Source organism: Halyomorpha halys, unplaced genomic scaffold, assembly GCF_000696795.3.
Source record: "Halyomorpha halys isolate HHAL.00 unplaced genomic scaffold, Hhal_1.1 Scaffold169.1, whole genome shotgun sequence".
In the NCBI taxonomy this organism is placed as follows: Eukaryota; Metazoa; Arthropoda; class Insecta; order Hemiptera; family Pentatomidae; genus Halyomorpha; species Halyomorpha halys.
In genome coordinates this window covers 120,048-138,205 of record NW_027104700.1, presented here as the reverse complement: position 1 = coordinate 138,205, position 18,158 = coordinate 120,048, and the positions used below count along the sequence as shown (strand labels likewise).

Below are 18,158 nucleotides of genomic sequence, written 5' to 3'. Positions count from 1 at the left end.
ATTTATATATAAACTTTATTTACATGTTGATATAATTACTCGAGTTGAAATCATCACCTAATCACTTCTGAAAGATATTGTAAAACGATAGATTGAGTAATTTAATTTTTAAGCGAAATATTGATTAATTTCATTAACGTATTATGAATCTATATAAAAAAACAATTATTATTACATCTGTTTCCAAGTCTAATCTTGGACATCACGGAACTGACTTAAAAAATTGATTTAGCTGTTTTACGAAACATGTTGGTTTAATTAATTATTAGTTATTATTTTTTTAATTGTATTATATTTATCCATTCAATAAATCCAAAACTTCTTGGTAGCAAATTCTAACAATACGAGTGTAGAAAGGCAGTTTACTGAGGGACCCCCCGGAGGGTAGATTACTCCAATGCTATTATTTAATTCAGGCCCTGCTCGACGGCTCCAGTCTAATCATATTTTAATTAACTATTAACTCCCCCTCTCTCTTTATAAATCTAATTGAGTCACTAATTAAAAAATGTAATCGCTTTTCTCTTCAATAATTAACGCGTATCCAGTATAAAGGTTAGAGGTACCACGTATTTGTTTTCTCGTTTATTAAATTAATAAAAACAAAAAAAAAAAAGAAAGAGAAAACGTTCTGTTTGAACTGAATTATTTAATCAGGACTCTTTGTATTTATGTGCTTTACTCTTAGGTTCCTGAATCCACTCGGTGTAAATTTAATTAATTTAAGATAAATTTATAATGCTCTAGAAAATGGTGTAAAATAAAAAAAATAAAAAAACAAGATCTGTGAATTAAAAGTAAATAAGTTTTAAAATGAAGGAAAATATATTTAAAAAATATTTTTACACCACTCTTGCAAATTTAAATATATTACGGTAAAAGTTAAAATGCCTACAAACATATATATTTAATTTATATAATTTATTTAAGTTCTTGAGACTGGTATTTATCTATTAAATAAATCAAATGGTATCCTTATTAAGTCTCAACATTCTTTATTATATCAATAGTCCAACGTTTCGGCCAATTCGGCCATCCTCAAGGAAAATCTTAAATATCATCTCTCATAAAAATGTAAAAAAAAATGTTTTAAAGGCTATTTTGCCCAAATTAAATCAAAATCTGCCTATTTTTTTAGAAATTTATTAATTTTTAAAACTTAAAATTAACTTCAATGAATGTATTTAACTTTTCAAGATGTACGTAGAAGTATTTATAGCTTATAAAATAATGACTAATAATTATTGAAGATTTTATAATTTTAATCGTTTTTGGATGGTTTATTGATAAAGTAGGTTCAGAATAAAATAAAATATATAAAGTAAAATTACAAAGAAAACGAACATAGTAAATAAGTCAATAATAATATACATTAAAAATGATAATATTAATGGATAAATAGATATCTGCATGAACCAACCAGTATGCACAAAATATGTGGAACGATAAAAAAACTGTTTATTTGACCTCAGAAGTTCAAATTTTCATTTGTGGGAGCAAAAAGCTTTGGAGATGATATGAAATTGTTTGTAACGTTTAGTTTATTATATTTGAGATATTGAGAAATAATAAGATACAATACTTGTTAAAATAATCCCAATAAGATAGCTCTCCAATTCTTTCTAACCATGACGATAAGTCCGTATCACCGGATAGGAGCTCAACTAGGATCCAAAAGTCCCGGCTGGAAATAAGAAAATCCCATCGATTGAAGACTTACAAATCTTTTCCTTTTTGGTTAGTTTCAGTCAGCATATTGTTATCCACGATAATGTAGAGGGAATAAAAGGAACCATAGGGAATTAATACTGAACCATTTTTTTAAGATTTTGAGATAATGGTCGAATCAAGGTGTCATATGTAATAATTAAGAGATCATTCCCCAATATGAGAAATCACCAAGCTTTATCTATATCTTTAATTAATATCTCTGTTTATAAATATGTGTTAAAAAGTAAAATAAAAAAAAAATAAATAAACAAGCATGCAATTATTTAAGTTAAGGAAATAACATATTTTTTTTCGCGAGCTTGATTCTTGTTCACATTAAATGCATTGATAATGAAAATAAAATATCAAAATCTAAAAAATTAAGATTTTAGAATTCACCAAAAATAATAATAATTTCACCCTTTGTTTCTTATTTTATCTTATTCCAATTTTTTTTCTTTTATAAAATTATTTTTATTCTGAATTATTTTAACTAGTGGCTGTAGTTTAGATTTTTAAAACAGTTTTCTCGATCATGAGATAGTTTTTATAAACTTAAGTTCCAATAACGACTGCTATATATCATATAATACACTATCATAATTACACTTTTATCCGATCAAATATTTTTTCTACTAAGAAACAATTTATCGTAGAACAGGCTAGAGGAGGCTGCGTATATAGGTCACCTCTCAAGTGTAAATCTAAAAAACAATTTTCAACTTGACTTAAAGTTTGAATTATGTCCTAGGTTGAAACTAGTATTAAGTTACCAAATAGTTTTACCATCATTTTTGGTTCAGTAACTTATATAATTATATACGTATTATATAATATATATTATAAACGTATAAAATACTTGAAACACAAAATTATTGATAAAATTGCACAATTAAATATTACCATTAACACATAATGGGTAAATATTATATTATTATTATTTTTTTTCTCTTGCGTAGTAACCTTATGCAGGAGTTTAGTTAAACTGTGTACATTTTCCATGCGAAACAACCGGATACCATATGTATACAAACGCATACCTTCAACACTAAGAATACAATATAATGTTGTATGGTTCTTAGATTTACAGCTATTAAGAACTTTAAACTCCATATACATTTTAGACCAATTAGAAGTATATTATTATATTATTAATATAGTTAATATTAAAACTTAAAAATAATTAATATAGATTTATATTACAGGTGTATAATCTTTCATTTAATATAAAAGATTTTATAATTCCAACCCTAGGTAATTTTTAAACCTTTTAGGTAATGCTGTATATTAAAAATAAATAAATGAAAGAGAATTATATACGGAAAGCACTATGATGAAAGAACCTTCAATTCGAAAGCCACCGTAAGCACTATTCTTTATTAATTCACTATTACATAAGCGTCATCTGTATTTTAAATATTGCATAATTTGGTTAGATTTGGTGTCTTTTGAAATTTAGGCTCTAGGTGATGATAAAAATCTTCATTTTATCTGATGATGAGTAAAAAAAAAAAAAAAAAAAAAACTGCATCACCTACAAAAGTTGTTTTTCTAAACCAAAAATATTTTTATATTTCTTAATTCCTTTTCATTTGAAAATTTTGAAATTTCACAATTTTAAAAATTAAGAATTAAGAAAATGTACTAAAATTGTGTTGTATTTCAGATTTTTCAATTCAACTTATATTATTGTGTGTATAGAAACCTTATGAAATATAATTTTTGTTGCCAATAAATACCTTTTTTAAACATAAAAAAGTCTTATTAGATTGTATTTTACAAGAGTACATCCTAAATCTATTTTAACCCCAATTTTGTATAGCTGTATACAAATTTTTATAAAATAAACTAATATATCATAAAATGAAAACAAAACTAATGATGCACTTAGTAAAGTACTCTTCTCTCACTGGATAATCACCAGTTTCAAATTCATTCTTATTGTAAAACGTACGATTGAGAATTTTTGACAGTGAATTTGAATCTAAGGTTGTCATTTTTCAATTGACTAATAACAATAATTATTGAGTTTTCAGCCCGTAGTATTTTATAGGATAAAAAGTTTTGAAGTTCATATGTTTATTTATTTTGACATAATCTATATATACAAAAGGGAATCGGCGAATCTTTGTCTATCATGAACTTTCGAATAGGTGGAGGATTTGCGTGCTGTTTTTTTTTTTTTTTTTTTTCAAAATGTCCCTTTTCACCTGGGAATGTTTAAAGATAATACAATCTCCGAATCCCTGAGTAGACAAAAAGTTATGAACAAAATTGAGCTTTTTTGATTTGTAGCTCGAAAGCTTTTTTTTTTACTATTATTGTACACCAATCAATTCGCCCCTTTTTGATGAATAAGAAAAAAATATTACTGATTCTATTAAGCTATATTATATTTACGAAAAATTATAAAAACCTTATGTGACTCAGGGTAAAATAGGTCAACAATTTTTTTTTTAGAAATGAACATTTCATTTCGTCTCATACTACCAAATACCATTTCGCAAAGAAATTAAAAATTAGAAATTTGGATTTTTTTTTCTCCCGGTGACTATTGTTCGTATAATCGTTCATAACTCCTCTGAATTTTATCCAATTCCTACAAAATAGAACTGTTGGAAGGCTGTATGTCCACTCTTCAGCCTGCTTTAAGTAGATTAAATTCGCTCATAGGGGCGAAATATGGGTTTTATTTTATATTTACGGTTTTAATTTCTTTAATTAGACCCGGTTTGTGCCCTTTGTTACAGTTTATAGAGCCCTTAACCACTACCAAGTTTGCTATAGTTAGGTGGAGTAGTATTGATTTTGTTTTTTTTAAAGGAATGGGTTGTTGAAGGGCGAAAATTTCAGACTAAAAAAAAATTATTTTCCTATTTTTTGGAAAATTCGTACTAAACTAATATTAACTTTGTTTCACCCCTAAAAAATCTTTTATCATACTTTCATTGGTCAGTCGGTCTCAATTTATTCAAAATAGTACTGAAATTGAATTATATTTGAGTATTTTTTATCTCTATATACATGCTTAAATATAGCAATAGCGAAGCGTTGCCGAGTCAGTTACAAGAAATATAATTTAAGAGTTTTCTATTAATAGTAAATTTATCCTCTTTTGGAAAGTTATATTTAAATAATTATAGTATTAATTACATTAAGCTAATGTAGATAAGTTGACTCATTTTATTAAATGTTGATATGTAGAATTTTAATTTGTGAAATAAACTTTTACTTTTCAGAAGTGGATATTTTAACAATTAATAGAAAATTGTTTCTAAAAGAATTAATAACTGTTCATTTATTTAAAAGGAAGTATCTCACTTAATTATTAAAAAATATGATAGGTAAGACCTTAAGTGTACTGAGTTAAGACGTGACTCGTACAGGAGAAGTGACACAAAGCACTTCCTATTTGGTAGTTACCGCATTCCCAGAGGACTGAATTATTAAACCCAGGCTGACATTTCTACCCGTCCCTTGTCAAACAATATATTGCCCTCCAAGAACCTGTACGAAATAAAAAAGTGGCCGCCTTTTTCCAGGACGGAGTTGGTATTCCAGGCTAGTTCCATAGAGGTGGTTTATGCGGCAGCCTCCGAGGTGTAAAAAGTATGTCCCCGGGATATTTATGCGCGTGTCTTCAGAGTTATGGCTGCGATCCTACGTGACGCCATGAGCCTGTGTCCGTTAGCGGGTGTTCTGTTTCATGTTTCATTTCGGAGAGTTTTATCTACGGTTCTGCGGGCAGGTGTTGTCTAGAGCTTAAAGGAAGGATTTAGGGGTCTTAGGAGGAAGGGGTGAGGAACGCGAGCGGTATTTTGAACGATGCTGTAAAAATCTCTGGGGTGTTTCCAACATAGATTTTTAGGAAGATTCTCCAAAGTGTGTTTGATCCATTGACATGATAATTCTAAAAATGTTTTAAGGTACATTGAATTTTCACAAATTGGTGGCAATGTAAATCACATCTTGCTAGGATTGTGCCAAATTTCTTTTTTAGTTTTTGACATTGAATTCGTCTCGGATTAAAAATTTGAGAATATGACATGATCAATGAAAAAAAATTAAATTAATTAATTTTTTAAAAACTTTTTTAAAAGAAGAATGAATTTCAATTTGGTTATACATTAAACGGTTAGACACATTAAAAGAAAATTTTTATTTTTTAGATACCCGAATAAATATATTTAAAAAAAAATGTTAGTTGGGAAAGAGGGAGTGAATTTGTTTGAATATTTTCTTAAAATAACTTGAAAACTTTATTATTCGTGTATAATTTGACTGAATTCAAAAAGGTATTGGTACCGTTAGAAGTAAGGTTTTACCCTTTTGTTGATACAATAATAAAGTATACACTTGGAAGATCTCAGGACCGAAAAAAACTACTGAACAATAATAAATATACTGTCTTATTCCCCACCTTCAAATTGACGAAGTAGGATCTGATTTGTGCCACTTGGAATATTTTAACTTTTTAAATTTCAAGTTTGAAGTGGATAGATTGGTTGGATTCCTATAAAACACATTATTATTTTTTAAACCATGGATTTTAACGAATAATTGTGAATTTCTATTCAATTACTAAAAAGACCAACCCTGAATATTTATAAAATTTGACTTCATAGTTAATTAGAGGTTCGTGCTGTCCCTATTATTTTAGTCATGCCATTCCATTACTGAGGGAGCACGGTAATACTGTGGTAAGGCACGATGCTACAAACTGCATGGACCTGGGTTCGAGAAGCCGTGAGTCAACCCTATGGGTTCTGGAGCCCTCCTGGAGTCTACCCAGCCTCATAAATTGGGGTAAAAATCTGACGATAGAGCGTGATTCTGACGAAATCACCTCTTTGTACAGTCGTTGGCCTAGTAACAGTTCTTCCTTACAAAGTACTGCACCATTCCATTCTATCTTGCAGGATAACAAACAAACCGTAGATAAACATTTTGAGTTTCTCCATCATTCTAAGCTCTACCCTAAAATTTAATCAAATTTTACCACAGGTTCTCATGTTGCATGTTCACATTTCAGTATATTCGTAGCCAAGGGTACAGCCCAAAAGTTTTAAATTACAAGTTTATTTGCTATTTCGGAAATTAAGGCTATAATGAACCACATGTGGATGGTGTCTTAAAATAATTTAAAAAAAAAAAGTGCACCTTTAACCTTTCATGGGTTGTACCGGTACAGACTTTAATTCTATTACTGAATTATCTTAATTATTCCGTATGGTATGATGCATAGTGTCATAAACTACTTCTAGCTACCAGTTCATTTTCTAATTAGAACTGTTTAATGAATACACTCTTCTTTGTTCATATATATTTTATTTCATATTCCGATTCGATTCCAGCCCAGGTGGGAAAATTTTTATTTCTTAGCTGCACCACGGAATGAAAACTCAACCTTACAACTCTGCTTAGATAAGAGTGATAAAATATAGAATAACTCATGGTATGCAAGGAAGCGATAAACAAAAAAAAAAGTAAACTGGTTGGTTATATTACATATTTGTTGCAGATAAATAGTTATATTATAATAATGATCGATCTCATAAATGTTTTTTTAGTAACTACGAAGCGTAGTTTCATACAGCAAAATACTTAAACTAGGCAAGAAATACTATTTAGTCTTGAAAACAAATTTTACATTATTATGAATTATATTATAAATTTGACTACACTATATTGCGAAACAAACTGTTTAAATAGTTCAAGAGCGTAGGAAGTAGTTGGTGATATTAGCAAGAGAGGATGAGTTTATGCGACAGAATACAGAAGACTATCGGACAGGATCTGGGAGATAAACATCACCTGGTGGAGACTGAAGCACGTAGCCCACATCTGTATGCCTGCCTATTTGCATACATCCCATCCCATAGCCGCTGTTTAAAATGGAAAGCCAGTATCGCCCTCAACATGTGCCCTAGCCGGTCAATTCTCCGTCCTCTTTAATGTCCCTTCATTTGGAACTCCAAAAAAAAAAAATCATTTATATACAAATTTTTGTCAACTCAAACCTCACAAAGCCGAAGTGCTTCGAATTACATCCATTTGATAACTTTCCAACATATAGAGTATCAGCCTATAAAAATGTATTAGCTATATGCGCAATATTATGTATGGGCTTCCAAGTTTCAAATTTTTTATTTATTGTCTAAACGTCTAAAGAAGAGATAAAAAAATTGTATTTAATTCTATTTCAAAGCGAAGATTGTTAGTACGTAGTGTGAGACAACCACAATCATATGGCTAATCTTAACGCCAGAACCCCATGTGGTCGAGAAAACACAAGCACTCACACTAAAACCTACTAGCGAGTCTTGGCTAGGGGCAGCCATTTATTTCCTTTCACCCAGCCTCTACTAGAAAACTGAATGAGTAGAGACACCTTGAAGTGCCTCCCCGAACAGAGTAGGGGGAGGAGGATTAGGAGTGAAGAGGATTGCCGGGCCATGGAGTAAGTCCACCTATCAATATAATTAAACAATCATCATAAGCGACATTAAATCATGGACTCATTATTCAAAATTAATTAACACTAACACTGTTTCGGCCACCTCCTACTTCAACTGTAATTTATGCAATAGATTTGCGTTTAAATTAATTAGTTATACAATCAAACCAGCGATTCTAAAGTGAAGGAGTGCCTGGCATTAGATTGAAGGCACACTTCATACACGTAGTAAATACGACGACCTTTTTTAACCTTGCCTTAATGTTTGGTTCGGCAACTCAGTATTAGTGAGGCTTATTAAAATAAGAGAGTACTAATTCAAAAGTTATTGAAATAAGTTTTCTTTCAAATTTATATGTGACACTGTTGACAGATTTACGTAGGATAGTGTTGCTCTTGTTCGGCGATGAAGAAGTACAGATAATACAAGGACGCTGGAGGCCGAGGAACCCAGTCAGATGAGGCCGGCAAACAAGATGGCCAAACATCGATCCTGGAGATAGGATAAGTTAGTTAAAGTAATGGCCGCCCTCCCCCCGCCTTAATGTGTTTTTCCACCAAATGCAGTTTCCCCAGGAAAAGCTCCAATGATTTACTGAAAGCCATTGACGTGCACCGCCTTCCCCCTCCATCTGTTACAGCCCCACACACCCTCACATATTAAACTACCCTTCCTCTATAACTCTCAGCTTTTTCTTTTTATTCTTCTCCGTTTTTCTTCAGCCTTTTTCTTATCCGTTTCTCTTTATTAGCTTCCACATCAGCGGGATGAGATTCGCCGACTTCGTAATTCCTTCCCTTAGCAGACAGGCGTTGTCGGCAGATTTCCAGTTCATTTAGTTGAAATATTTTGTCTAACATGATACTATTGGTTATTACTTTTCGGTGAATTTAAAATAAAGGGCAAGTGGTTGAAACTCTGTATACCATTTAGTTTACTACCAATGCTTAAATGTAAAATAATTGAATGAATTAGAAGCAAACAGTTTGTAAAAAAACCCTACTTCATTTCAAACTTAATCAAACTGAGAGTATTATATTAAATTAAATATTGGGTTTTATGTGCATTCCATGATCCAATCCCCAACAGGATTCACGATGAATATTAAGACAATTAATATTTTTTTTAACCGCGATTTTATTTAAACAGAATGATTTGATGATGAACAAAATGATCTGGTTATGATTGAGAATCAGGATTGCGGAGTAACTATGACTGGTTATTAGGATTGGGCATAGGTTAGATATATTTCTAAGCTATGTTATACTTAAAGTTTATATTAATTGTTTGAGTTATGTTTAATTTCAATTTCTTGTGTGCCCGAATGAGTGAACCAGAGTGAACCATAGTAGTGAGAGGAGACCTTGGCTTCTAGTGAAAGTTGGTCAAGTTAGATTCAACCACTCATTAAGTTGTGAATTGGATTCCAGTAGCCAGAGTAAGAAGAAAGTTTGAGAGTGCCATCAAAGAGGTCTTGGATCCTTTTTTTTTGTGTCTGTGTAAATACTCTAGAGCTCCTAAATTTAATTGCCTTCAAAATCTACAACTATAGTATTATTTATAGGGGGGAGGTATTAATAATCACCTTATAGTTAATCCAATAATAATTCTTAGTATTCTAAATCTTAAAGAGGAGTGGAACTAATAAATATTAAACACTAATTTAGATCAAATTTTCAACTAATGAAAAAATATAATGCATCTCTGCTTTTCAATGCAACAGCTACATAAATATGAATTCTGAGTGAGAATAAAAAAAAAAAATTAACAAACCTCAACAGAAGTTGTAGCTTCCTATTTCCAAATAATTTGCTCCATATTTAAATATTACCAACGGAGTTAATTCACGAGAACATGGAATGATGATATTCTTGTATCAAGTATGAGTTACTATTTGGAAATTTTTATCTGGAAATATTTTACAATACTTGCAACGTAAGTAACCTCAGTGTTATAAGGCTGAGTTGTAAGTGTGAAAAAGGAAGATGGAGGAAGTGCCTTATAAATTAATTTAATCTAGTCATAGCAAAAGTACAAAAAAAAAATCCCTTCCGTATTGCAATACAAGATAGGAATCTAAAGATACAGACTTTGCATTTTAAGTCATTAAATATAAATTCAATGTATATTTCTGTGATTACACTTTTTTCTAATTTGAATTTATTTACTTTTTTTTCTAATTATACTAAATATTTCTAGTAATTCTTATTGGATAGGGTTTAAATTGATTTTTTTAAAATCTTGTGTTGGTAGAGTGACACATCTTCAGATCTGACCGGCCGCTGGAGCCCACTCACCCCGCTGGAATAAGACCAACTCCAGAGTGATGGACAGTAGTGAAGAGAGGCAGAGTGGATGAGACAAATCGCCATTGTTATCCAGGATTAAGGGTTAGGTACACAGTTATTTATCCGTCCCGGTTCCCCGTTCCCTCTAATTATTTAAGCTCTTTAAGCCTTTGGCTCTATCTAATACCAATCCCGCTTCCCGTGAATTACTGACCTCCGAGGCAAAAAAGGGGATTAGCTGTAATTAAATTTTATCCTGGATTTTTTCTTTTTTTACAGGTGAATAATCATTTTGTGCCTTAAATTTGGGATAAACGATTCATTTTGTTGTCGGTACTATTTATTTAACACTTTAGATCATATTTACACGTTTATATCAACATGATCACTAATATCCTATTATAAAAATATTTTTTAAGATATTTATAAAGATCTTTGGTCACAAGCATTATTAATACAAAATCGGGAAACTAACAGAGGAGAATTCAAATAAATATAATAAGAAGGAATTAGGAGATAGAGAAAGTGTGCGTAGACAGGTCCGTTCTGTTTTCAACAATCATATATAAAATACATATAAGTATATAAAAAATATTCCTCTTTCCGCTCTTTCTTCTCCCCCCCCCCAAAAAAATATATGTATTAATGAAGTTCTCTTTTTTATTTTCCCCAAAAATCTCAGAACATGGTCTCATGTCATTAATATTATTATTATTTTCAAAATAACCAACTCGATTCATGAGCAATTCGGGAAAAAAAAAATTAAATTTGACCAAACTAAATTAAATATCAAATCATAAATATTAAGTGATTATGAAGTATAATAAGTAAACTATACAGTGACCGGCAGGAACTTAAGATATGATTGTTTTAGGAAAAAATAAGCAGAATAGAACGAGTGCATGAATTTATAAATCATAAAATTCATTTCAATTACACGAAAATGGATTTACTAAATGTTTTGAACAAAAATCGTTATTATTCATTTTTTAATATTCCACGTACTTTGTTTCTTTCACTAGTCCTGAAAGCTTAGAAATAGAAAATGAAAATAAAGGACAAAGAAATAAGAAAAACGTACATAACTAGTGAAGCTAGAATAGTGATAAGTTTAAAAATAAATATATCTTGAAATACTCACGCAATGGTCGTCTGCGCAAAGTTTCTCCTGGGACACGTTACTTTTGCTTAGTATTCCACAATGTTCCCAACACTGAAAAAAAAAGTATGGTTATTAACATTATAGATATCTATGGTCTACATATATAATTACACATATATTCTATTATTAGTATGTTTCAACCACTAAATAACAATATAGAAATTTAAATATGAAATTGATATTCACATTATATAATGGGAGTAGACAGCTCATTGGTAAGGCACTGTGCTAATAACTCTAAGGAACAGAGTTGGAGTCCAGCTGTGGCAGATAAATATTATTTACTTCAGTGTAGTCGTGAGTCAGACCTGTAGGTTCGGAGCTCTCTGGGGTCCATCCAGCTTCATTAAGTAGGTAGCTAATTTAGGTGAAAATCTGGCGGTCGAACTTGATTCTAACCAAACCACCTCCTTGCACAACTGTTGGTCTATCAACAGTACTTCCTTACTATGAAGATTTAGTGGTACAGATTTAATTTATTTTTTTTAAATTAATTATATTAAATTTATTGTGAATATTATTATTTATATCTATTGTTTTTCCACAGTAAGCCGGTAATAATGATATAAATAACATTTATAATATTTAACATATTATAAAAACTTATAATATTTAATTATTATAAAAACTTTTTTTGGCAAATATTTTGTTATTATGTAAGGTTCTTTTGTTAAATATATTATGTATTATACTATAAACTGTATTAAAAATAGTACTGTGGAATTGTTTTTACCCATTTTTTCTAATTTCAGGCAGCTGGTCAACACATTTGTTGTGTGTAATAAATATATTTAATGGAAACAGATTTAAAAATTACTATTTTCTAACATTGTCAAATACTATCCGTACTTACAATGAATTAATGGGAATTTTTAATTTTAAAAACTGAATTCTTTAAAAAATCAATATAATTATGTTGGATTTAACACTCATAATGTACTTAATGAGTATACTATGATGCAGGAGAAGGAAGAGAACTAAGAGTCACTATTTAATAAGAAAATTAAAAGTGGATAATAAAAGAATATATATATATATATGTATATTAAAATTGTAAGTTGTAACTACAAACTAGAATGACAATTTTGGGACAGTTTTAGCATAGGTTTCTTAGTGTTGTAAAAATATAAATTCCTCTATTTAAATAGAAAATATATTTTAAAATATTAAGATTCAAACAATTGAATTGAACCGATTAGTAGTTACTGTAGACATATAATAATAATATATATATTTTTTTAATAAATGTAATATTGCATTAATATTTCTTAAGCATATTCACGTTTTTTGCCTACGGTATAGGTTAGCAGAGCTTGATGCGAATTATTCTCATAATTCATAAGAAATTTATGCCCGCACTAAGCGGTATCTGGTTGATCCTAACAATGAAACTTTAATCCCTCTCAAAACGAAGCCCGATTTTAAGCCCCCTCTCACCGGTCGCTATTATTCTTTTCGGAGGAAAATTATTTAAATATTAAGTCCGGAAAGGTGTCAAACTCAGCCGGGAGGGAGAAAAGACCACTTGAGCCCGTGTTACAGAACCCCTGTTGAATATGAATGCTGGTCTTTGAATATTTTCCCCGAGCTGGCAGATTATTTCATTATTATTATCAGGCAGATTCCCTCTTCCCTTGCTAATACTTTTTGTTTTAGGCGGGTCCGGGTGGTGGTAGCCTTTGTTGCCCGCATGGTGGCAGAGTGTTGCGGTACTGGCTTTCGAGGCGCCTAAGCGAGGAAGGAACCTCACGCTTACATACACACTCACACTTATACATAATGTAACTACCCCTATGTCTAGCATATTATTATAGATATCTGTTATTATTTATAAATAATGTACAATAGGTTTAAATAAGTCATTTTAAAGTAAAGAAAATAATATTTATCTTGGATGAATTAATTTAATTTATCAGTTGTTATTGCGTACTGCAATGCAATATTAGTATACATATTTACAATTTAATTAGTGTTTTTTTTCCACTGAGCTTCATTTGTTTACTTTTTATTTAATCTTCATATCCTGCCTTTAGGTCAAAAATTAAAAAATTGTAGTTTTTTTAACAACTCCAATCCAGATTACTTAAGTTAGTAAGTCGCTATAATGCTTTATTGGAATTATATGTTTTATAACTTGGTACAAATTTAATATATTTGACAATTGACATAGTGCAAATTAGATGTAAAAGAGCGGGACGTAGTACTCCTAATCCGACCAAGATAAAAAAAAAATGAGCACTATTATGCCTTAATTACTGACATGAAAGTAGGATAGAAGGGAAATAAAATTTACTATTTTATATCTTTGTAAATTTGTAAGAAAGTAAGTGATACCAACTTATTTCATAACATCCTATATATAAAATCCATATTTTTTTGTTCGTATTGATGGGGCTTTTTACTAAATGCTATTTCTCCAATAGAAAAAAGTTATGAAAAAATAGACGTTTTTTGCGCGTAGCTCAGAAAGTATATCTTTTTTTTGTTATAATTATTCCAATCGAGTCGTCTCTTTCCGAAATATTACTATTTTTTTTACCTATATTTTTACTTTTTATAATGTCATTTACTGTTATAAACCAAATTTATATAATAAGCAATCATTGATCCAATATGAAAATAACTAAATATATTAATTTATATCAAATTTTCAATAAATCTATCTACATCCCTAAATCTAGCAATTGTGAAGATTTGCATATATAAAAAATAATTTTTTTTTGCTATTCTATAAAACGAATTAAAAATTTTAATGGTTAATTTTCACAAGTTATTTTATGTTTATAAATGTTTAGGACGTACAACAAGAGCCGTTTGAGGCCGAAGTAGTTGCGGCGTCGGTCATAACAACTTTCAATTCGACATAAGAGAGTGAGAAAGGATTGACTTTTATTTCGTAGTGATCCCTCGGAATAAAAACTTGACTCTCCCATTGTGTTTAGAATAAGTTGGTTACCAATATATAATGGCAACCAACAATATAAATATTTGTTGAGATAGAGGAACCTGGAAAAAGTAGCGGTGATCTAGTGGGGCTATTTGTGCGATAGGAACGGATCACAGGCAATACAGAACAGCTATTAAATCACGCGTAATGCTCTCCTGGTAAAATATTTCTACCTCTTATTGTCTTGGGAATTTCACTTTATCAGCTTCTGTCTTCGAACCTCGTACTATTCTTTGGCACACCTTTTAGATGAGTTATCGAAGGGTTCTATGCCGGGCAAAGCAGAATAAATCCTTCGAATGATAAAATAATAATCGGAGAGAAAAAAAAATTGAACATATACCTTTAGTTGAACATCAAATTAACTTCAACTACCTCTGTTTTTTGTCGTTCTATTGTGTTTTTTTTTATTGTATAACACCGTTATTCCAATATATTTGCCTATGTAATATTTTAGAATATGAAACAGCAAATAAGGATCGTTGAATTTTTCAAAAGTGCTCCACAGCGAAATGGGTTATCAAATATATGCTCTGGGCCCTTAAAATTGGAAACTATTTGATAGAAAATGATAAACGAAATCATTTATTAAAGGAAATAACGGATTACCGTTGTATGTTTTGTTTTTTTAAAAGATTTTAAGAATAAAAGTATAAAACATTAAATCTTTATGTTTTAAATTATTTACCAAACATATTAATTAATTATAAATCATAAATATTATATTTTATAAATCATGACTAAAATATAGATAATTATTTTTCTGAATTTTAAAAAAACAAATCTTTCTATACCGAAAGCTTCATATAAATTATTCTCTTCAAAAACACAAAAAATGAAAATTATCTTTTAAACAGCTAGAAATTAATAATTATTTCTCTGAAAATTTTGTATTTTAATCTATATTTTTAAAATTTTAAAGACAAATCTTTCTATGTCAAGAGAAAAAAAAAAGGTTTTTAAAAATTATCCTTTTCAAAAAATACAAAAGACAAAAATTGCCTTTTGAAAACAGCTATAAATTAAACAAGCCCCACTTATAGTGGAACTCTGCAATTCTAAAAGAATTCTAGTTTTTCCCTCGATTACCCTTCCAGTTTCTTGACGTTCCTTCACGAAAGATCCTTTAAATATCCAACAGTTCGTGGATGAGCGAATATAGACCTATTTTTGTCCTTGGGTGGTTGTGAATATTAATAAGTTATTTACCTGGTGAAATTGGATTGTTATCTTTCAAGCCATCTTCTTTTCCATGCAACTCTTTAAATATCCAAAAAGGAGTCTGGAGCCTGGAAATAGGGCAAGACTCTTCTTATACGGAGACCCAATCCGTTTCAACAATACAACGTCACAACCATTGTTTCTCGACTACTTATTTAAATATTTCCAATAACGGATTTTATTCCATTAATTATACTATTAATGTTTTAATTAACTATTATGTAAAACGTAAAATGTTAATTTTTACAAATATATCCTGAATTCATTTATAAAATTTAAAATTGAGTAGTCACGATTATACTACTTAAAAACCAACATGATAATCTTAACATTTTAAAATAATAAAAAAAAATTAACTAAATATTGGTTACAAGAAGTACGGAACATTGGTGCTATAAACATGTTCGTTTAATAACAGTAATATATATTATTTTGTTGAAAACATCAAAAAGGTATTACCAGAAAATGTGTATACCTGTTTTTTAAAAAAAAAAAATAATTAGGGCACTTATACGCAATAGTAGTACTTGCAAATTTTGGCAAAATTCATTAAATATAAGTAATATGAAAATCATATTTTATTTGGTGTATAATTTATACCTGTACTAGAGGCAATGAGGATGACTTTTTATTATTTCAATTTAAGAATGTTAATGATTAAATTTTGACGTTTTGAGATATAAAAATTTGATTAACAAAATAAGATTACTTTTAATTAGTAACACAAGGTAGAGTATAATATAGGAACATGTGTGTTCAAGATAACAGAACAGAACAGAAACAGGAACTGCTTTAACGTGTCGTAACTGCTAGACAGCAGATACACCATTTTGACGATTTACAGATGGTTAGCACTGCTGACTACATTGTTTTGTCATCTGAGCGATTGTCTGGAGCGCTAGGATATACACCATCATTCCAATAATTAGTTTAATGTATTCATAATTTATTTTTAAAATTATACAATTTTAAAAAAAGTGGAGCTACACCACTTCGGTTATGGTTCATACAATTTTTACATAGTTTTTATACTTTTTTTTATGTTTTGATAAAATATTACAATCTGGCACACATAGATGAATATCAATTCAAGCATAAAAAATGAAGAAAGAAATATAAAAAGTCGATGATAAAATATTAAATAAATTAAATGATTTATTGTGTTTAGAATACGAAGGCATGTATAGAAATGCTTATATAGAATTATGTTTTTAGGATGGTATTCTCGAACGAAAGTTTAATAAAATCAAGGTAAATTTCGAGATATTGTTAGAACCATCGACAAGAAATTTCTCTGTAAATTATTACCTAATGTCTTGGTATTGTCTAACAGTTAAAGATTATATTTATCAGACGTCGGTGAGTACGTGACTCACATAAGATTAAGTAACAATCCCGCCGAAGTTGATAGTCGCGCTTGGGAGAAGAGAAGGAAGGAGGGCGCCGATGAGTTGGCGCGGAGTTAGCTATTCAGCCTTTGGAGGATCCTTAATGCCCCACTACAGGGGAATTAATCTATTATTTACTGGTTCTCCAGGGATCCCTCCTCAATTATTTAGGTTATGGAGCTTCTTCTAAGGACTTCGGTTTTCTCTTGTTGTCGGCAAGGAAGATTCCGCCTACGCTGAAACAGAATATCCCTCGAGTACTCTACATTCCAAGGCTTATGACGAAGACAAGATAACTCATTAATTATAGAGTTGACTAACCTTTGATAGAATTGATTATCGGATTCACAAATTATAAGAAGATATTAAACTGTGAGTTTCGTAGCTTTTCTCAGTAAGACGAATTACTAAATGTTTGAAAACCTTATTTCATCAGGTATTTAGTTATTAAACACCAACCCATCTCTTGTAACGGTCATAGATAGATATAGTTCATTATTATTTAAGAGAGAGAGAGATAATTACTTTATTCATCTATGCTGCCTAAATACATCAGGTTGCAATATCACACAGCATACTTATCAATCCGTATTCGAACATATATAAATAACATATAATTACATGGTATCATACGATATAAAGAAAACAATTTTTTTCCCCCACAGGTTTCCTTCTACAATCAATTTCGGGCTATACACAAAATAGAAATATTTCAATTCATTCCTATTTTCTTTCCCATTTCTGCTCCCCCAATTTCACCATTTCAGAATTTTTTAATTCACCCGCTAAACAAATTCACTATTAGACGGCAATGTGAGATCAGAGCATCATTTATAGTCACAGCAGTAGATCAATTTACCAAAAACAAACAAATAGATACATTTTACGAGAATAAGACCAACACATAGATTCAAAGGAAAACACAATAAAAAGCCGGTTACAAGAAGCACTTGAATGGATAAAGAAGTTATAAAAAAATATATA

The 18,158-nt window shown here is 30.0% G+C and overlaps 1 protein-coding gene across 1 annotated transcript in view; it reads right to left on the bottom strand.

Annotated features, from left to right (window-relative positions):
• LOC136797014 (uncharacterized) overlaps positions 1–18,158 on the bottom strand; it is a 105,305-nt gene that overhangs the window by 12,586 nt on the left and 74,561 nt on the right. Inside the window, exon 4 of the mRNA XM_067052417.1 lies at positions 11,598–11,669. Coding sequence (XP_066908518.1) covers positions 11,598–11,669 — 72 coding nt within the window. The remainder of the gene's footprint in view (positions 1–11,597; positions 11,670–18,158) is intronic.